The sequence below is a fragment of the Pagrus pagrus genome (assembly GCF_965226575.1).
Source record: "Pagrus pagrus genome assembly, chromosome: 24".
NCBI lineage: Eukaryota > Metazoa > Chordata > Actinopteri > Spariformes > Sparidae > Pagrus > Pagrus pagrus.
Window position 1 is genome coordinate 16,579,238 of NC_140206.1, and position 22,903 is coordinate 16,602,140.

At 42.4% G+C, this 22,903-nt stretch overlaps 2 protein-coding genes across 2 annotated transcripts in view; both read right to left on the reverse strand.

The window, feature by feature from the left end:
* Positions 1–19,043, reverse strand: part of LOC311252942 (uncharacterized protein) — a gene marked incomplete at its 5' end in the record, with an annotated part of 34,583 nt that extends 15,540 nt beyond the window's left edge. The window contains 4 exons of the mRNA XM_084346606.1: positions 7,726–7,848; positions 8,224–8,281; positions 18,622–18,714; positions 18,968–19,043. Of these exons, the coding sequence (XP_084202732.1) occupies positions 7,726–7,848; positions 8,224–8,281; positions 18,622–18,714; positions 18,968–19,043 (350 nt within the window). The remainder of the gene's footprint in view (positions 1–7,725; positions 7,849–8,223; positions 8,282–18,621; positions 18,715–18,967) is intronic.
* The window catches only part of LOC311253568 (NACHT, LRR and PYD domains-containing protein 3-like), a 379,521-nt gene that overhangs the window by 298,063 nt on the left and 58,555 nt on the right, over positions 1–22,903 (reverse strand). Inside the window, exon 10 of the mRNA XM_084347631.1 lies at positions 22,498–22,671. Coding sequence (XP_084203757.1) covers positions 22,498–22,671 — 174 coding nt within the window. The remainder of the gene's footprint in view (positions 1–22,497; positions 22,672–22,903) is intronic.

Consider the following 22,903-nt stretch of genomic DNA (forward strand, 5'->3'; position numbering starts at 1 on the left):
ACTGCCGGTTCTCATGGCCCGGACTTCTGCCAATAGTTTTTTTTTTTTTTTTTTTTTGGGAGGGTGTGTGTGTGCCGAGCGGACCCGTTTAGAGAGACACGCGTCTGTATGGGACAGGCTTTTATTTAATTTAGAACAAACCTTATGCTCAGCAAAAATTTCTTAGGTCGCCGGATCTGAACAAGATCGAGTTAGTCTGTGCTTCAATGAAACGCTACATTCGCTGCGAGGCCGAACCCAAGAACAGAGATGAACTGATCTCCGCAATAGAGTCATTTTGGAAATATAAGCTCACCAAAGAGGCCTGCAACAAATACATAGATCAGGTCGAACAGGTCATAGCATTAAAGGGAGGACCGACTGGCATGTGACTGCATGGCAGACGGCGAAAAATGCCCAGGGCCGAAGGATCTCCTGCTGAAAGACTGATGCGCACACTACGCAGATCTGGGGACACACTCTGCTTTAAATTACCTACTGTATATCATACTGCACTGTTCTGTATACCTGTCGATTTTTTAAATAAAAATGTTTTATTCGAAGCACGTAGGCTACCATGTATATATCTTATATTTTTGGGATGTCTGAATTCCAGTCACTACACATCTTATGAACGTGATGTAAAGTAATAACTTTATTTTTTATATATATTTTTTTTAAATGCAGCCTCTAAAACTAGAATGAAAAATATTTTACTATGTTCCACCTTCTCGGCTCTATTGAAAGTAATGAGCTTAATAGACATATTAGCGCCTCCATTTATCTCTGACCAATAGGTGTGCTTGTAATAATTGCTGTGACGACAGCTGGACACAATGTAACACATTAGCGACACATTAGCATCCTCCATTTATCTCTGACCAATGGGTGTGTTTGTGGATACCTCACTCAAGTACATTGTCAGACAAAAGTCCTGCCCCCCACAGTACTTCACACAGCTGTTTGCTTTGAACAGAAAAAACGGTTCCTACAGTAGCTCTCTGGAGCGGGTTGTTCCACTGCAGCGAAACTAGACGCTCATTGGATAAATGCTGGGCTTTGTCCCGCCCATCGGACGCTCAGCGTCTCTGGGGGTCTATGGGGCAGTGGGCTGGCCCGGACGCTCGGCTTCTGCATGATGATTGGATGAGCTGTCTGAGGCGGAATCCTTTTTTGATTGACAGCTAAATGAGCGAATCAGCGATCTTGAAGAATAAACATCCACCGGAGCATTTTCCAAGTTATTCATTCTGTTGTTCTGAACTGATCCGGAGACTTTACCGATCCCCAGCGATTGTGTCTTTGTTAAAAACGACTAGCGTTGTGTTTGGGGACTCTGTTCTGTCACTCTGCGGTTTCCTTCCCCAACGAGCAGCGGCAGCTGCGGAGCTTCTCCCCCCCGTCACGATCACTCACACTCACAGGCGGTCACACTTCACAGTAGCCTACAAATGAGCTTCCCCTCCTTGAAAGACCAGCAGCCACCACTGTCATACACACACCCAGTCTCGCTTTCAATAAAACACACTCGCATTCTATTACAATCAGTGAAATATATGAAAACACAATTTAAAAAATGACAGTTGTTGTTGCTCTAGTTTTTTGTTTGGATAAGCTTCATATTTAAAAGCGCAATGTTCAGCTGTCAGAAATTAAAAGCAGCCCCCTCTTGTTATATTTGCAGCAACACTGTTGCTTCAGGCTGTGATCAGCTTTTTTGTATCGCTCGTAGCCTACTTTCCATTAAAACAACCTGCTGCTCTTGGCTGAAATCAGCCCGTTGTGGCTCCATTCTACGATTAAAGTAGTATCAACAAAGTCACTGTTAACAAAATCAACGTCTAATCTGTTCCTTCAAATTGTGTGTTTGGAGCAGCTGCAGACAGATGTGCATTAATGCTCCGCTCGTGAGTCCAGCCGCATCGGGTCCAGGCAGCTGGCACGAACGAAGCAGCTTAGAAACTGTTTAAACGAGTGATCGTGGGCTATAAGTGGATTGTTACATTCACGAGAACTTGCAGAAAATAGATATGAGACAATTTGATCAAACTTGGAGCCAGACCCGGCCAGGCTACAGGAGAGATCAAAAATATGGAGGGGGCCAGGACCCCCATGAGAACCACTGATCCTGTTGAACGTAACCACCGTGAAACAATAAAAAACAACAACATTGATCTGATTCACCAGCGTAGCGGTCCCTCTCTCCATTCACTCTCTAGCTCTCTCGACCACAGCTGCAAAGGAAGTAGCCTATGGCCTATGAACAGCGCCACTCTCCATTGCAGCTACGTTGTGGTCAAACGTGGAATTATCCCCAAATCTTTTGAGCTGCATTTCAGTACGATGCTTCCACCTAGTGGCTACAATGTGACCTACAATTTCACGCAACGCTTGAATCACGCTCCGTGAGGGAAACCTCCATTTGAAACTAGTACCCACTGTATCTGCGCTCGATTGCTCTTCCTCAACTACCCGGATGTCTGTCACAGTAAATTGAAATTGAATTGCAAGAACTGAATTTGAATTGTGAGAACTGAATGTGAAAATATATGTAATGGTATGGGCAGTCACATTTCTGCCTCCAAATTAAATTTGAGTGGGTTGGCCTATGAGGTAGGAAGGTGAGGCTATATCGGGAGGCTCTAGCCCTCCCTCTCTTCCTCTTGCTCCCTGGCCCTGAGCCCCACCCACTTCCTGGTTGCAGCTCTCCACTTTCCACACAGGTAAGGTGCATGGCTGCATTGCTGCTGCTCGTGTTCTGGCTCTCGTTGGATGGTGTTAATCTATTTTATTTTTTGTTCTTAGTGGGTATTTGTGGCCGCGGTTACTGTCCCCGTTCCAGTATGCACATGTGACTGGAGGAGTAAGGTACGTACTCGCAGCATCTCGTGTTTTGAGTCCTTAGTGTCGTCAGCTGATAGGCAACCTGTTGATTTTCCCTCTAGCTTCCAGACTCTCCATCCGCGGAATCGAGACGCTCCATCTCCCACGGAGCAACACATTCTCCCTCCGCGGTTGGTCACAAGGACGCCTGCAAAATCAGGACCTACTACTGCCTGGACACATTAAAGGTGACATATAATGCTCATTTCTGCTTGTTGACATGGGTCCTTGATGTCTAAATGGAATGATAGTAACATGCTTTGGTCGAAAAAAAACGAAGGATTGAGCACAGCAGGGTTGTTTACACACCAGTTTCACAGCCCTGCTCTAAGCGGCCGGTTTCAGTGCCTTTCCCTTTTATGCTAATGAGCTACTGCGTGCGCCGCCCACTTCTTCCTGCCGGCCGGAAGACGTGAGGACGGTATGGCGTGACCATGGCAATGAGCAATACACAACGCGAAGCAACTTTTCTGTGTCCATGTCTGCATATAACTGATAGTAGCACAGCAGACATGTAGCAGGTAGCCCCTGTCTCCGGCTCCAAAATAAAGTAGTGATTGCTTTACTGCAGATAACGTTTTGGTACTCTCAGGTCTGGTCTCTCATGCCAGCAGCTAATGCTACAGGCTGTAGCATTAGCTGTACCGTTAGCTGTAGCCTACAGCTAACGCTACGGCTAACGCTACACACGTATTACATGTATACCAACACACAGGAAAACGGTCAGAGGACAGTGACAGATCCATGAGCCAGAGCCATGACATCTGCCAAACTACAGCAGCTCCTCGGGCTGTCACACAGTCAGCAGTGCATTCAGACAAGACACTCTTCTAGAAGTTTGCTTACACACTGTCCTTTAGCACAACATGCTAATGAATTAACGTAGCACACTGGCTGTGAATAACAGACCAGTTCATACCGTTTCCTCTGCATGTTCACCGCGGAACAGCAGCGAAACGTCCGCGAACAACTGACACACACAACTGAGACGATGTCACACCGTCTCCTCTGTTTGTTCACCGCCGAGCAGCAGCTCACTGTCCGCGAACAACTGAGACATTTCACCCCGTCTCCTCCCCATGTTCATGGCCGAGCAGTGGTTCACCGGCCGGTTAGAAGCGATAAAATCTCAATATCCTAATTCATTGTCTCAATTCACCGTCATGTTTTAAAAGAGTGCTGATATGACAAATTAATGTTTCGTAACATTAACATTATCATGAATCCTAAGGCCAGTAAGCCCAACGTTGATAACTTCACATGTAATGTTAGTTCAGCCTCATATTTACATCCACGGTTAGCGTTAGCCCATGTGCTAAACGGCCAAAGTAACACAAACTATACTGTTTTTTAAATACTTACAGTTCCATCATCGACAGTGGGTATGGATCCATCTTTTAAGGGACAATCTTGTTGCCAGTCCAGCGTTATACTGACTGCTGAAACAGTTGTACATGGTAGCGGTCAGGCTGTCGCGTACAAGTTAACGAGAACGAGAAAATGGCGGATCCTCATTCAGGTAGCTGGCGTAATGTGGGAGGACATACCCAGCGTGAGGGCTGGATTATTCAAATCACCCGGACTGTTACGTAACAGTCTGGGTGAAATCCAAACGGCTCATTTAGAGACTCAATTCCTGACTCAGCCAGGTACAAAATATTGACTCAGTTGTCAAAACTCATGCTAAGGGGTGGGGAGGCACTCCGGATACGCAAATATACATACTAAAGCAAGGAAAAAGTGAGTTTTGCATAATATGTCTCCTTTAAAGATAAGTAGCCTGTGGGATCACTGCTGCTTCGCCGGGCCCTGAGTCGAGCCGCGACTCAGTGTAGACTGTCTGACTTTCTAATTGTCGGCGGAGCTCACTGCCGCTCCACGTTGCGCCTCCTCTGTTCGCTGCTGCGTTCAGCGCATAGACTCCGACACCTGTCGCCCGAAAACACTCCCGCCGCCCCGTCCTTTGCGGCCAGTTACGGGCAGGGCGGCCACACCACGAGGGAGTGTGTGTGTGTGTGTGTGTGTGTGTGTGTGATGACGAGTGTGTGTGTGTGTGATGACGAGTGTGTGTGTGTGTGATGACGAGTGTGTGTGTGTGTGATGACGAGTGTGTGTGTGTGTGATGACGAGTGTGAGTGTGTGTGGTGACGAGTGTGAGTGTGTAAATCAAGGTGTTATGATGGGGCCCAGGTGAACCATCAGATTTAGAATTCCTGTTGATTGTTTTCTTTATTTTCCCTGGTTTAGTATTTGTTTCATGATTACTTAATTAAGAAATCATTTATCTCTGGCCAGAGGTTATTTTCTTTGGTTCCTTTTTGGGTTCTTTATTTCTTTTGGTTTTGGTTAAGAACCAATAATCTATTGGGTTAATTTGTTTTCCCCTTAACCTGGTTAACCTTGTATTAAGATAAGTTGTTTTCTATTTTTGTTTTTCTTGGTTTTTCTTGGAAACTCTTATAATATTATTTGTTTATTTGACTGTGTTTATTGTTTGTGGCGGTTCCCTTATTAATTGTCCCTTTTTTGTTTCCTGTTCCTAGCAACTGAGAGCCAGCGGTGGAGGTGGTGTCCCTGGGTGATGGTTTCCCTCTGCGTGCTGTGACACTTTTTGGTTTGTTTTCTCTACACATAATCTGAGTTGTTTCACGTGTGAGTGGGGTGCTCTGTAACTTGAAGGATCTCCTTTCCCTCCTACCCCTTCCTGCTGTGTCTTCTCATAGTTACAGGAACCTTTTATTCCCCTATTCCCCCCTTAGACTTTTAAACTTGCAATATTTGTTGTGAAAATAAAATAGGTTGTTATAATTTACTGAACCACGTCTCCTGCCATTTTGAGTTACGTACCTGTGTCCTTTTTGTTTTGCTGATTATTGTTACACTCACTTAATTTACTTCAAAGGTCCTGGGGTGAAACTCCCCAGGTGGCGTTGTTGGTTTAGGTTACAGAAATCATAGATTTAAGTAAATTCCCTTTCTTAATTTAATTCTTTTTTTTGTCCAATCCTCGTACCGCCACATATATATAGAGTTGAATTTTCAGTGAGGATCAAATATAGTTTCAGAGAAACTGAATTAAATTTCATAATCTTACATTCAGTTTCAAGATTATTGGCATTCAGTTCCAAACTAATAAATTCAATTTCAAATTATAATATTCAGATTAAGTTTTTCAATGCAATGATTCAAATTAAACAATACAAATTCAAATTATGTGATTCAAATTCAGTTTCTAGTGGCACCTATTTCAGCCCATACTGTAGTTTCTTTCCAGAGCAGGAGATTTGTAGGGCGTCATTTCAGCGCAAAAAATTTACGTGCATAAAGACTAGGGTTATCAACGAATATTCTAAGTTCGAATATATATTCGAATATTAAAAAAAAACAGAGATTCGATTGTGAAAATTAATATTCGACTGTGGGGAAAAAAAACACATCGGCGGCTGCTTTGCGAGTGGGCGCACTGCATGACGGGTCAGGGACAGGTCACTTGCACAGCGTCACTCACTGCTGAAAGTGAGGCCTCGAGATAAAGTTGTATACTAGCTGTGTAAGCTACAGTTAGCCTACTATTCCACCACTAGCAACATGAGGGGACTTTGCGCATAGAGAGAGGGGGGCGAGTGAGAGAGAGGTCTACGGTCCTAAAAGTTTTACGGTATAGGCTCTTAGTTCATTTACTTATTTTGTAATGTGTAGGTATGTTTTCAAAGACATGTTAAAACTAAAAAACAAATACCTATACAAGTAGTTATGTCTCGTTGTATTAGTTTGTCCTCCTGTTATTGACATAATGCACATGTCATTTTGGAGCAATTTTAACAGCCCTAGTAAAGACCACTCTCTGTGCGCTCGCGGTCTCTGTGTACACGCTCGCTGTCACTCGCTGCACCTTCTACTCTCTCGCCTTTGCTGAGTTTTGGCACTCTGGGGGCGGGCATTGAATAGACGGCCCCACAACCCCCCCTCCTTTCTGATTGGTCACATTAAATGCCTACTGTCTCCAGGTCAGAGCCAATCCGAGGCAGAGTAGGGCGGGTCATCATTGCGTTGGCGGCAGAATTTGATTGAGAATTGCGGATCGAGATGTCAGAGAAAAAAGAGGTAAGTTGAGGAACAGACAAATATTTCAATTATGAATTTATTGAACAGCTTGGGAGTAATTGTGATGGTTTACTGACTTGCTACGAGGGAGAATGGAGGCTCTCTGCCTCCACTGCAATCGGTTTCGTTGAAATCAAAGCACATGGGTTAGCAAAATAGCAGCTAGACTTGCATAGTTCTCGATCCGCAATTCTCAATCAAATTCTGCCGCAATGATGACCCGCCCTACTCTGCCTCGGATTGGTTCTGACCTGGAGACAGTAGGCGTTTAAAGTGACCAATGAGAAAGGAGGGGGGGTTGCGGGGCCGTCTATTCAATGCCTGCCCCCAGAGTGCCAAAACTCAGCCAAGGCGAGCGAGTAGAAGGCGTAGCGAGTGACGGCGAGCGTGTACACAGACCGCGAGCGAGCAGAGAGTGGTCTTTACGCGCGCTTGTTTTGGTTTTTATGTACGCAGATTTTGGCGCTGAAATGACGCCACAGATTTGCAACAGGAAGAAGAACTTTGTTTGGACATTGAACTTGTGTTGCCTGCGTACAATATAGCCTGAATAAAATCACTGTGTTACACTCAACCAGTCATCAGACAAATGTTAAACTGGACTCAAGAGATGAAGACTGGTTCTACTGGGCAGCTTCACATGTGACAATATAAATGTACATAAGAACGATGCTGAAAAAAAACAAGTTTAAACAAATTTCTCCGAATAAACAACATAAAACATGAATCAGTCATATTTTCATGTTATTAACAGCTCACCTCTTTACAGCAGGAGGTTGTTGTCCTTTAAAATCAATGAAATGACCTATTGACCGGTCACTCTTGAAGGACACACAGCTGGGTCCAGGTTCAGGTCCAGCTGATGCTGCTCTCCCATACGTCCTGTTGGACAGAGAGGGAAAGGACCAATGAAGGAAATTGACTTTCTAGTCTTCAGACACAGAAGCTTGTGTCCATAAAATAGTGGAAAACATGAGGAATAAACCTCAGAGAATATTGGACCAAACTAATTCAATAAAGTGAAATGAAGAGTTGAAGACTGGTTCTATTGGTCCGCTTTTTAAAGTGACAATATAAATTTGACTGAAGAAGAACGAAGCTGAAAATAAACATCATGTTTCAAAAATCTTTCTTCACAGTTAAAGCACGAATCAGTCACATATTAATGTTATTAACAGCTCACCACTTTACAGCAGGAGGTTGTTGTCCTTTAAAATCAATGAAACGACCTATTGACCCGTCACTCCTGAAGGACACACAGCTGGGTCCGGTTCCAGGTCCAGGTCCAGGTTCAGGTCCAGTAGAGGCTGGTCTCCTGTTGGACAGAGAAGACGACCACCAGAGATGTTAATTGACTCTCTAGTCTTCAGACACAGAAGCTTGTGTCCATAAAATAGTGGAGAACATGAGGAATAAACCTCAGAGAATATTGGACCAAACTAATTCAATAAAGTGAAATGAAGAGCTGAAGACTGGTTCTGTTGGGCCGCTTTCTAAAGTGACAATATAAATTTAAGTGAAGAAGAACGAAGCTGAAAATAAACATCAGGTTTCAAAAAACATCTTTCTCCACAGTTAAAGCACGTATCAGTCACATATTAATGTTATTAACAGCTCACCTCTTTACAGCAGGAGGTTTTTCTTCTTTAAAATCAATGAAATTATCTATTGACCCGTCACTCCTGAAGGACATACAGCTGGGCTCAGGTTCAGGTTCAGGTCCAGGTCCAGTGGTGTTAGAGGGAGGGCCTCCCTCCTCTCTGTCCTCACACTGATTCATGCTGCTCAACTCACACACACTTTCATCTGGAGAGGAAACACAAATCATTCATCTGCACATCAACTGAAATCAGCCTTTCCATCATGTCTCCTGTCAGAACATCAGCTGCTCCTCCACTGATTGGCTGCTTCATATCAGTGTCACACGAATGCTGCACTTCTACTGTCAGTCCACTAGATGGTGTCATGCAGCTGCAGTGAAGAGCAGCCCAGCACACACACATTACATTCATGACACACAGCGACTGAATTTGTCATTGATATCTGAGTAACTTTTCACTGAACATTTCAGTTTGACATGAATGAGCCGCTCACCAACACTGTCAGCAGCAGAGCTGCAGCAGTGGCTGAGACACACAGCTCATGAAGCTGATCCAGTTTCTCAGAGAAACATCCTGAATACAGCAAGAAACAAACCCTGAAGTGACCAAAGACAAACTCATTGTTAAGCTGTCAAAAGAAGTCAACTTACAGTTTCTCCAAACAGTCCAAAGAATTGAAAAAGACTCACTCGACGCCTGTGAGCTGTTTCCTGGAACGAGTCAGAGCTGGACCTGTAATGGAAGCAGGCCAGGTAGGACAGGGAGTCGTCATGTGATTTTAAAAATGACATGATGTTCTGCTTTGCTTTGAGTCCATCACAAATCATGAGTGCAGTCAGATAATAAGAAACATTATGTCCCATGTCTATAGATACAATAATACTCATACAAACAGTACATCAACAATCCAACATCATGTAGATTTATCTTCTCTCCAAACTTCATCATGAATGGGAACTGAACATCAAACAGGAACAAACCCTGACGTGACCAAAGACAAACTCATTGTTAAACTATCAAACAAAGTCAGCTTACAGTCAGAAGACTCTCCCTCGACGCCAACAGTAAAGTAGAGCTGCTTCCTGGAACGAGTCAGAGCTCCACCTGTAATGGAAGCAGGCCAAGCCAGGGAGGAAGTAGATTTTCAAAATAATTTTCATTTTACAGAATTTTTAAAAAAGTTTAATTGTATGTGGTATTGATGGTTTATCAGTGTTCAGCTCTTGTCATCAGTTCAGTAGTTTGTGAAAGAGTCCAGAGAAAAACCACATCAGACTGACGGACTGGAAGTGAGTCTGCTGCTCTGAACACCAGTTTAACCAGTGAGACACAACTGGAATCACTATGAACTGAAAAGTACTGGGAAGTGAAAGAAATCCTGTTATTCAATCTTCATTTATAATTAATCGTTATATTTCATACTGTAGTCTGACACAAACATGTTAATTACCACGTTATACATGATTCCTGCTCGTCATGACAACATTCACTCAGCAAGTCCTGTTTCAGTGCAACTCCAGCCAGCTCAGAGTTCTCCTTTGTCAGCAGCGTAAGGTTAGCCAACTGACCCTCTGTGTGCTCTTTTCAATAACTATATTTATAATACTATTCATGTTTATTACCCACAGCAGAACAGTGGCACTTTTTAGGGGCTGAGTGTGGAGACATTTTCTGCACATAAGGCTGTTCAAGGACGTAGTACGGTGGCCCTGAAGTGCAAAACACAACGGCAAATCAGAAAGCACAACAGCAAATCAGAAAACACAACAGCAAATCAGAAAACACAACAGCAAAACAGAAAACACAACAACAAATCAGAAAACACAACGGCAAATCAGAAAACACAACAACAAAACAGAAAACACAACAACAAAACAGAAAACACAACAACATTAACCAAACCGGAAAAGGTAGGTACCCTCGGGCGACATGAATCGTCGCTGATTGGTCCGTCCTTTGAACCTGAAGGACAGGGTTTACATGTTTTCAAAACAAGAGCGCTGCCAGTGACGACATACACGCTGCTATTAAAGAATATTTTGATGCAGGACATGTATATGGGTCCGTGTATCATCTGATCATGCAATTATATTTAATGTGGCAAACGAAAAACGAAAATACGAGTCAATATTCCGTTTTTCTGTGTTTCTGTATGCACCAAACATTGAAAACTGGTGTTTGTTTTCCTATTTTCAGCCCAAAATGGAAAATATAATCAACAAGGAAACCGAAACGAAATAATAAATCTAATTTACATTTTCCGTTATTGTTATGCCATTTCCCACGGTACATTTCTGCTGTGTGGCCACGCTTTGCACATGCGCAATGTGTAGGGACTCGCTCGGTATCCATGGTGAGGAACAACACACCGGTCTGAGCGTCCCACGGTCCAGTCCATTGACTGTGTACAGTCTATGGTCCAGTCCCAGTAGACCACTGGAGTCCCACGTTCTAATGGCCTCACTCGAGCCAACCATGTCTCTAATTAATGACATGTTTATGAATGGAGTGATGTATCATGAGATCTTAGAAAAGCTGCGAGAAATGGGTATCCTGCTGGGAAGCTCTGAAATCACACAGAGACGCCGCATTATCGCCGCAGCGGTTCGCCAATTCTCCGCCGTTGGTTGCTCACACAGAACCAAGCAGCTCCGGCGTAGAAGACGAACCAGAGTATAGGCTGATTCACACAGAAAGCCGGCGCTGCGGCTCCAAAGGAGGCGTGACATACACGTCATGATGATGACGTATGTGTTTTTTTCAAGGTGTTTCCCGGTGTCCTCCTGTTGATCTGAACATGTATCCGCTGACTGTTTATAATCATATGGATGCTGTTATAATGTGTTGTGATTGAGATCCCGACCCACCAAACATCCTGGAAAGTGACAAAGTTACGTTTTTCAGTCTAAATTACATATTACATAATCAGCATCAGTCAACAGGACGCTGTCTGACTATTTCACTAGCGGGGAGAGAGGCTGTTTTCTGGGGGGAAAGTTCACTGAGTCACGGCCAGGAGGGCTGACCGTTGCGGTGATTTGGTCTCGTCATCAAAGCCACACTAAATAGAATTGCATGATCAGATGATACACGGACCCATATACATGTCCTGCATCAAAGTATTCATTAATAGCAGTGTGTATGTCGTCACTGGTAGCGCTCTTGTTTTGAAAACATGTAAACCCTGTCCTTCCGGTTCAAAGGACGGACCAATCAGCGACGATTCATGTCGCCCGAGGGTACCTACCTTTTCCGGTTTGGTTAATGTCGTTGTGTTTTCTGTTTTGTTGTTGTGTTTTCTGATTTGTTGTTGTGTTTTCTGATTTGCTGTTGTGCTTTCTGTTTTGTTGTTGTGTTTTCTGTTTTGTTGTTGTGTTTTTTGATTTGTTGTTGTGTTTTCTGATTTGTTGTTGTGCTTTCTGTTTTGTTGTTGTGTTTTCTGATTTGTTGTTGTGTTTTTTGATTTGTTGTTGTGTTTTCTGTTTTGTTGTTGTGTTTTTTGATTTGTTGTTGTGTTTTCTGATTTGTTGTTGTGTTTTCTGTTTTGTTGTTGTGTTTTCTGTTTTGTTGTTGTGTTTTTTGATTTACCGTTGTGTTTTCTGTTTTGTTGTTGTGTTTTCTGATTTGCCGTTGTGTTTTCTGATTTGCTGTTGTGCTTTCTGTTTTGTTGTTGTGTTTTCTGTTTTGTTGTTGTGTTTTTTGATTTGTTGTTGTGCTTTCTGTTTTGTTGTTGTGTTTTCTGTTTTGTTGTTGTGTTTTCTGTTTTGTTGTTGTGTTTTTTGTTTTGCCGTTGTGTTTTCTGATTTGCTGTTGTGTTTTCTGATTTGCCGTTGTGTTTTCTGATTTGTTGTTGTGTTTTCTGTTTTGTTGTTGTGTTTTCTGATTTGTTGTTGTGTTTTCTGTTTTGCTGTTGTGTTTTCTGATTTGCTGTTGTGTTTTCTGATTTGTTGTTGTGTTTTCTGATTTGCCGTTGTTTTCTGATTTGTTGTTGTGTTTTCTGATTTGCCGTTGTGTTTTCTGTTTTGCTGTTGTGCTTTCTGATTTGTTGTTGTGTTTTCTGTTTTGCTGTTGTGTTTTCTGATTTGCCGTTGTGATTTGCACTTCAGGGCCACCGTAATATTGAGACTGAAGTTGAAAACCATGAAGGGCGAGCTGCACTGTTGATCAGAATATATCAGTGCAGGTCAGGTGTGTACCTGTACACAGCACCAGTAGTCCTACAGCAGGAATAAATCACATAAATCACAGAATCAGTACAAACGATTACCTTTTTGGGAGCTTTGTGTCTCTGAGTGTTTGCAGCAGCTTTCTTTTCCTGACACCTCCTCTTCAGTGATTTCATGTGAGCAGCCTCTTCTGTAATAACAGATGGAAGTCTTACGTTATACGTTATATGCAGGTTAATTAACAGTATTAAGTATTTTATGCAGAATTGGAAATCTTTCATACTCCTGGTTGATTGTCAAAGTGGCTAAATGAAAGACCTTTCCCTCCCTCTCACCAACTCTGATCTGGCCTTTTATTTTAAACACTAGTTTAATGGAGCAATTTGTACAACATGCAGAGAATTCCGCTTTAAAACATTCAAACAATGAACTCACATTATGAACAGAGTGTCTACTAAAGTTAGCATGCTAACCAGCTAGCCCCGGCCCGTCCTGTCTCCTAATAGCACTTTGGAGCTCAAGGGGTGAAAGCCCCCGTAGTTTCAGCTGGGAGATTTATGCCTGCTAAAACTAAACTCCCATAACGTCAAGAAAGGAAATATTTTGACACCTGTTATCCTTAATAAAGAGAAAAATACAACCGCACACCGTCTGAATTCAAGTTTAAACATGTCGTAAAACATGCGTCATTCAAACTGGACACAAACTGAGTCAAACTCACCAGAACAGTGTTGGTTTGTCTCCACAATCAGTTCTGGTTTGGTCCAAATAAATCCTCAGTTCACAGAGTGAGATGTGAACATATTCCGGCTCTATGGTCCGTTTTCACCCACGGCTGATATCCGACTCTCTCTCTCTGTCCTCTCCTGTCCCCGTCTGCTGTGTCTTCTCGTCCACGGAGTCATAGTCCTGGAGCTGCTGTAAATCAACTCTGTACGGTATCACCTGTCTTCAAACTGACCTTTAGTCCAAATTTGGTGTCCAGTTGTGTTCACTCACATCAGGCAGACTCATCCAGTTAAGCTGAGTCCCCTCGCCCAGCTCGACTGTGATCCAACGTCTCAGTCGAGTTCAAGTTCAAAGAGACTCGATAAAAGATGAATGAAAAGTTCTGAAGAGCCTTTAAAAATGTGGCCCCCCGCTTCATAGTAGTGTTCTGAATGAAGCAGTTTGTTGGACCGAACTTCTGTCTCTGAACTCTGCATCGGGGTCCAACTCAAACTCCTTCACATGTTTCTGTGCTGATGTTTGAACAAACAGCAACAGTGTAGTTGTCAGGTTCTGGAGTGATGTCAGAGAGTGACTGAGCCTTTATTGTGAAACATGTAAACTAGGTGATGAAACACAAGAGACAGAAAACTGCACTTTAAACACATTTTACTGCAGGAATCAGTCGACCGACCACAGCAGCTTTAAACCTGCGACACTGTTGAAGGACAATGAAAGATAACAAATATAAAGTCTGCTGCCAGAAATCTGTGTGTCACCATTGATTCAGATCTTTCATCCAAAGCACACATGAACAAAGTGTCAGAACCAGGAAAGTTCTTTTAAAACCCACTTTTATAGAAAAGCTTCTTTAATGACTTGGTTTCTAATCTATTTATCTTCTTTATTCTTTTTGCTGCTCTGACTCTTTGAATCTGCTCTTCCTGTGATGTGATGTCGTCTTTTATTTTATTTATCTCTTTATTTGCATCAATTTTTTCTTTCTTTCTTTGTTTTTCTGTGATTTTTCCTGTTTTATCTCTTTTCTTCCTTTTGCTTGTGATGACTCATACTGACTGTGCACAAATCAACATCTACTCCAGTAGTAGACTAGTGGGGTTAAATGTAAAGACTTCTGGCTAAAGGGTTCAAGATGTGAATCTCAAATTTTAGCACTGTCCAAATTATGCTGAAATTAATATTGCACGATTATGAATGATTGCCAAGAGTGCACTGCCTCACACGGGGCACCATATGTAGCGCATTAATTATGCTAAACAATAAGATCCAATTTTCAACATATTACCGGTGTGAAGACTGGGGAATTCTGGGAATTCAGTCGGAGTCCATTTTGAAATCCACAATGAACGACTACGTCAGTGGGTCCCAACACTGCTCAGAATCTTTTAATCTGCTCTTAATGCCTGTGATGTAATGTTCCATTTGCTTGTAATCATTCATACTAACTGTTTGCTTTGACTGTTTATTCTGTAATTTTCTTGATTTTGCTTGATTGTCAGAGCACTTTGTAAACTGTGTGTTCAAAGCTGCTGCATAAATAAAGTGTATTACAGTAAAACTCATATATTTGTGTGAAGTATTTCTCAGTACTTTCTGAGTTTTCTTTGGCTCTTTATTCAGCATTATTCTGCTGGAGTTGGAGGACGTTGATGCCCTCTGCTGGTGAAAACAAACCACAGCTGTTGTGTATCCAGTGAGCTCATATCACACTGTTCAGTCTGTATATATCTCAGTCTGTTACATTTGACTGCACATATTTCACTATTTGTCGTCCTGGAATCAAATGAGGGAAATGTTCAGTGGTGTTCTGAGGCGGCACAATCACTGACATCTTTTAAATCAGCGGGAAGTCTTTTATTAACCCATTTAATCCCAAATTTTTTCCAGACATGAAAATATCCAAATCATGTACCATTGGTAACCCTTTGAAATAGTCAATCATTATTTTTGGAAATTTTCATGGAAAAATAGGTTAAAAAGTATATTTTATGGTCGGCCACAATTGTGACCGGTGGGATAATGTATATACTGATTTTATGTTTTTCTTGTTTCCATTCATCAAATTTCTTATAGTTCAGCTCAATTATATCTGGGTTGGAATATAGAGCTTTGTTACTGGCAGCACCAGTATCAGCATGTATTAAAATATGCTAGTGTTCTTTATCACATGTTAGTGTGACTGTTTCACATATGAAAAACATGAATACGACAAATGAAAGCAAAAACAAAAAGACGCCCATCAGCATTAACATTATTATCTTAACATTTATTAAAACATTCATATGGTAACTTTGTTGTAACATTTGACCTTGCACTTTTGTTTAATACGAGTTGTATTTTAGTGCATAATTCATTTTAACATTGTAATTGTAACATTTAAGTGCAACATTCACTGAAAACTATGGAGTAGTCATATGCGTCTTTAAAACTAAACAGACCGCTCAGAATAGAGGTAACTTGCATTCAAGTAGAAGCCTGCACTAAACAAAACTTTACTTACTGTACATACAGGCCTCAGAACTAAGTGCATGTGCATCACAACTATGGTCATTGCTTGACTGATATGAACTGACCTTTTCAAAAAACTCTTTTTTGTCAACATTTCATCCTATAGTATGTTTTACTCCTTATTTCTTGCAGACTTTTCTATTTTTCTTTTATTGGCTTTTCTAGCCCTTTTTTTTTTATTTTTTTTATCTATCCTGATCTCTTTTTCTACTGCCCATGGTAGGCCTTGAAACATTCAATGTGCAGTGGTGCTGTGCATTTTTCACATGCATAGGTAGCAGTGGCGGCTGCTGGTCTTTCAAGGAGGGGAAGCTCATTTTTAGGCTACTGTGAAGTGTGACCGCCTGTGAGTGTGAGTGATCGTGACGGGGGGGAGAAGCTCCGCAGCTGCCGCTGCTCGTTGGGGAAAGAAACCGCAGAGTGACATACAAGGGTTGCCAAACACAATGCTAGTCGTTTTTAACAAAGACACAATCGCTGGGGATTGGTAAAGTCTCCGGATCAGTTCAGAACAACAGAATGAAAAACTTGGAAAATGCTCTGGTGTGGAGGCAGTTTATTCTTCAAGATCGCTGATTCGCTCATTTAGCTGTCAATCAAAAAAGGATTCCGCCTCAGACAGCTCATCCAATCATCATGCAGAAGCCGAGCGTCCGGGCCAGCCCACTGCCCCATAGACCCCCAGAGACGCTGAGCGTCTGATGAGAGGGACAAAGCCCAGCATTTATCCAATGAGCGTCTAGTTTCGCTGCAGTGGAACAACCCGCTCTACGCTTCCCCATTGAAGTCAGTAGAAGTTGAGCGTCCGACTGTGTAAAGCACTGTGGCGCTGCGGGGATGAATGAGAAGGAAGTTGCGCTGGTTACCTGTGATAAGTAGCTGATTCTGAACAAAAGATGAAGGCTTTCTAGCGCGTATTTAGTCAATGAAATGTACACACAGCAGTACATATTTCACCACTTTTTTTTTTTTTTTTTTGGGTGACATTTTAGGGGAAGCTGAGCTTCCCTTGCAGTCTTAGAGCAATCGCCTCTGATAGGTAGTGCGTTTGTCACAATGACGACATCTCTGGAATCAGTGCATGGTGTTGATTGGCCAGTGAGAAGTTTTGTCATATCTTCCCTGATTTTCTACAGAAGCAGCCAGTGGAGACTTCCTTCCGTGGCTCAGTGGTTTTCTGCCAAACCTTTGCATAAGAGACTGTGCCACTGTACGTGAGAAGGTGAGCAGGTCAATGGTCCCTCCCATGACATCTCTGTAAAAGAGATGGCTGTTTGTTAGTGCACTGCTGAGGGACCATGCAAAGATGGGCCACCACCATTTTTTGGACCTGATCGAGATGTGGTATCTTGAAACCTGTAGATCGTGAAGGTCAACACCACCCATATGCTCATTGTATTGGTTGATGCATTTTGGTTGTTTGACTGTGTCAAATGCACGTCGCTGCTTGTTCCATCTCTTTACAGAGGTCTCACTGTATTTATCTTCCATGTTTGTCCCCACTGTGACAATGTTGTTGTCTTTCTAACGGACCAACAACTTCTCTCCCTCAGTCAGGACCTCAGAGGTTCCCCGGGGGAACTTCATGAATTTCTTCTGTGATGTGAATGGGACATCAAACAGACGATTTTGTCTCATTGTTCCAGAGCTCCCATACCCTCTTTTTGTCATTTCATCGAGGAGTGCAAGCGAAGTGAAGAGGTTGTCATGGAAGAATTTGCAACCTTGAGGCACTACAGCCCGCTCTGCAAGGCCAAGAACTACGCTGGGTCCCTGACCTAACCCAGTCTCAGGGAGGAGGGTGTGGGAACCACCATATGGCTCCATGTGATGCATGTAACCGCTGGATGAGGCAAGGCTCCATAGCTTGTAACCAAAACAGATTGGTTTACCTTTTATGAATTGCTTACATCCATGTCGGCCATAGTATGGGATCATACTCTCATCCACTGACAGCCATTCCTGAAATGGCATGATTTTATATGACTGATTGAGCTCAGCAAAGATGGGCCTGACTTTAAAAAATGGATCATCAGTGATTTGAGTGTTATCAACCACATGAACTGATGCCATTATTTCATCAAAGCGATTTCTTCGCATTGCATCGGAAATGCTTTCATTGTGTACATCATTGTCAAGTGACCAGTACATGTGTCTTCTTGGGACAGAGCTGTACCCAGATGTGATCAGTATTCCATAGAATGTTAAGAGCTCATCCATTGTTAGACTCAGTTGCTTGCCCTTGGTCTGGGTGGAGTAGAGGTTGGACATTTCAAGGGTTAGCTCTCTGAGGGTGGGTGGATACATTAGTAGGAAAACATCCATTGGGCTGGGGCAGTTTTGGTTAACACATTCTGCAGCATTTGGGCTGTATACTGTGTGTTTTGGAATACCTGCTGTGACAGGCCTCTTAGATCGTTTGAAGGTTCGGTTTTTATTTTTGACCACTTGCAACTTGGTCCTTGGCTCTTCTGTCTGGACCCTGTCTGTCTGGTGGGTAGATGAACTTGGCTCTTCAGAATCAACAGGGGGTGGAAGTGGGGTAGTGGTGAGGAGGGAGTTATCATCACTGATAACATCTGTTTCATAATCTCTTTGCATAAATTCAGCACTTGCATTTAGCAGCCTAGCAGGCAAATGGCCTGTCTCACCCTCAAAGTCCATGTCTGACCCATCACTGTCACAGTCACTGAGGACAGCGTCTTTCTCACTTTGAGGGACAACTGCAATGTTGCATGCCTTTTCTGAAGGGTCCACAAGGTCCAACATACAGAGAATTTCATTCAAAGTTAAGCTAAAAGGAAGAACAGAGTAGAAAGTTAGCTGGCTACACTGTGTTATCCCACCGGTCACTATTGTTGCCATTAACAACTTTACTCAGTCTGTGACCATACTGAACATAGTTGAGTTAATATAAATACACCTGTCAATACTAGACACCTTAAAGATGATGTGTACCAAAAATATTTGTCTTATCTTTATGTTAACCCTCTTTACCGACCTCTTTTGTTGGTGCTTTGATGCAGCCATCCTCCTCGGATGGTGCAACCAGGAAGTAATCAGCTCTGATCATGTGACAATTTACACTAAACATATGAAACTGCACATATGTGTTTGGGAGTGTTTTTAATATCAGTATTTTCTGGAAATAGGTTGATTCTCCATTCAGTAACATTTTTAGGACCTTTAAACTGGAAATGTTTTTTACGGTCACTTTTGTGACCGATGGGATTAATGCTGCCACCACGCTGTTTTATTTCAACATGTCTCGTCTCTTTTATTATCCTCCATATTGCTTTTTATTTACTGTATTATTGGTACATTTATTGATTGATGTCTGCTGTTATTGGTCTCAACTTTGACATGTTTTAATCCTGTTTCAACCTTGTAAAGCCCTTTTTAACTGTGAAAACTGCTGTATGAATAAAGTTTATTATTATTATTATTATTATTATTATTATTATTACACATACAGAACTCAGCACCAGTGTGCTTCAGCTAATAATGCAATGAACCATCTCAAACAAGTCACTCAGTGATGATTCATATTTACAGATTCAAATCCAACAAACATCCTCAAAATACAGCCGGACTTCAACAGCCACAAAACACTGAGAGAAACACAATGATTGTCATTAAAATGTGTTTTCTTCTCATATAATAATCTCACAGAAATGAACACTGTACGGACATAATTACATGTGTTAACCAACATGATCAAACTTTTGGTTTCATCATTAGAAACACATGAAACAAGTCAGAGTGTTTCAGGTGGAGTGTCGAGTACATTTGATCATATTTTACTGTCCATTTACAACTTCGTTCACAATGACTCTTTACAATCAAAGCTACAGACGAGTCAATGTTTTCTGTTTCTGACATTTCACTAATATTTCTGGATTTTATTGGAACAAGAGCCAGAATTCAAAACAACACATGACAGAAAGTACAAGTCAACGCAATTTCCACAATTTAATGGAGGAAGTTTAAAATGTAAATGAAGAATCTTTTCAATCAGTTTGAATCATTTTGTACAAAGTTCACTGATGAATTTATTACAAGAAGCTGAAATATTGATGTGACTGTGATCCTGTACAGACTCAACTGTTCAGCACTGACAATGTTTCTGTGACAGGAGGAGACTCTGCAGACTTAACACCACACAGACACACTGAGGAACCAGAACTGGACCAGGAGAACCCAAATCCAGGACAAAGAGGTTCAGTGAATGTGGTGTTGAAGGTGTGGAGGTGGATCAGTGAGTCAGAGGAGACTCTGTAGAAGGACAGAGTGCCGGCAGGACAGTCCACATACACTGCTACTCTACCAGAGGAGGAGGAAGAGTTGGAGGAGGAGGAGGAGAAGAAGAAGGAGGAGAAGAAGGAGGAGGAGGAGATGGATGTTTCTCTGTTATTGTGCCAGACAGAGTAACCATCATCATCAAAGCACCACAGACTCCAGGACTGATCATTCGCTCCAAACAAACAGTCTTCTCTGTCTCCTCTCCTTCTGATTCTTCTGTAACTCACTGATATTTCAACCTCTCCTCTCCACTCAACCTCCCAGTAACAACGACCAGTCAGACCAGTTCTACACAGCAGCTGAGGGAACTCAAACCTCTCTGGATGATCAGGATATGACTGATCCTCCTCCACACATCTCATCTCCCTGTTGTTGTCAGACAGTTTGATGTTTCTGCTGACTGTGTTTGTGTCGACTGTGAGCTCACAGGAATCTGATGGAGAGAAAAAGACACAACACAGCTGCAGTTATTAATGTATCATCAGTGTGGTGATGACATCACAGATGTGACTGAGTGATGTCACAGTGTGAAGCTGAATCAAAGTAAAAACACACTCACACTTCCTCAGACCTGGTGTCAACCATCGGACTCCAGCAGGCTCCACCCTGAAAGGAGGAGGGGGGTCAGAGCAGCACATCCTCTTTCAGCATGCAGACATGGACATGACATGACTCTCATACACAGAAACACAATATGTCCATGAGGCCTGCTTCTCCCTGTTCTCCTGAACCTCTTCACCTCTGCCACTCTCCTCACACACTGAGAGAGCCACAGGATGTTGGTGTGTGTGAAAGAGGACAACAACATGTGAGGACACACACAAACCTCTTTTTGGATTCATGACTTCATCTTTATTTTATTGGATGTTGGTGCTGTTTCCTGTGGGCTACCTTACGCTTGCTGTCTGATCCAATGTCAGCTTGTGCTTATGTTTGTATATTATAGGACTTTTGGATTTGGATGTCAGAACTTTTGAGGTCAGATTCCTGTTTAAAGCTTCCAGGGCTTTTCTGTATCTCACCTGCACAGTCTGCTATTTGTTCTCGCTGTGTTTCTGCTGCTTTGTTTTACTGTGCAAATAAACACATACAATTTATACGTAATAAATCAACATGTGTCCCGAGATGTCCATTTTTTTATCACTCTCAGATGATCTCTGCCTCCCTCCAACATTCCCCCTACATAGGCTCTGCACAGGTCACATATCATGTTAATCAATGGAGCAGATGAGTGATCACTGAATCTTTTCTTTTCTTTTGTCATTTGATTTTGCTGACGGTGCAAAACACTGAAACTTTCCTGCCCCTGCAGGCTGTTATAATGACAACTACTCAAAACAGCCCAAACTCAGCTGGAGCAGCAGTTTCCTCATGACAGGAGCCAAGACGGCACCACTGACCCATCTTAAATTAATCTATGCACTGCTGCTGTTATGGTGATGTGACGGGAATGTTCCACCTTGTGTCATCTAACGTTGTTATTGGACTGTTTTATATCTTCTATTCACTTTAAACTGATGCCACAGACAGTTGTTACAGTCTGTAAATGGTTTCACACTGAGGCACAGATACACTTGTCAGTGATGATCTAGAATGCAGTTACTCCAGTGTTGATAAAGATCCATGTCAGAACCATTTTAAGTTCAAAGTCAAGCACTTTGGCAGAAACACTGATTCTCCAGTTCAGGGAAAGAGTTTCTATGGCATTCAGTGATTAAATTCATTTATGTGTCACAGAAATCTTATGAATTTGAGGTTCAGTATTTTCTGATCAGACATCTGACACAGAGGGTCTATTGTTATTATTAATATCATAACACAGCAGTGACGTGGTGGAAATTACATTTAATGTTAATGTTTTGATAACCCTCTGCAATCAGTGTGGAGTGTGAAGTAGTTTGGATGACAGTTCATCAAGCAGCAAAACCAGAGGCCAACAAATCAAACAGGCACATTTTGAACAGGCACTAAACTAGTCTGAAAAAAGAGGTGTAACTTTAGTGTTTGTGCCAAGACTCTCCTGGTCGCTGATCTTCATCCCGTCTTCTCATCTTCCTCTCTTCACTTGTAACTCTTGGCCTCGTGCCATGCTACCTTTTCTCCTGAACTGAACTGAACAACTGGAGGTGGAGTAAACGAAGCAGACCTCCCGACACTGAACCATCTACAGTCGAGATACAGAGTCTCACACTGACTGTCTGTGGCTGCAGCAGGACTCTTCATACCTGAGAGTGTCCAGTCTCCAGCCTGGATCCTCCAGTGGAGCAGACAGCAGCTTCACTCCTGAGTCTCCTAGATTATTGTAGCTCAGGTCCAGCTCTCTCAGATGGGAGGGGTTGGAGTCCAGAGCTGAGGCCAGAGAAGTACAGCCTTCCTCTGTGATCAGACAGCCTGACAGCCTGCAGACACACAAAACAACACACATCACAGATCAGCTGAGGGTCCTGATGATTCAGTGCACATCTGTGTTTAAGGGTTTAACGTTTATTATATTCATCATCTTAGTTTTCACTAATTTACTAATCAGCACTGAACACAGGGTATAACTGAAGCTGATGGAAATGCCATTGCTTTTGCAAATATTTGGTCATGAACCAACATATTGTTCAAATTAAAATGACGACCTGATGA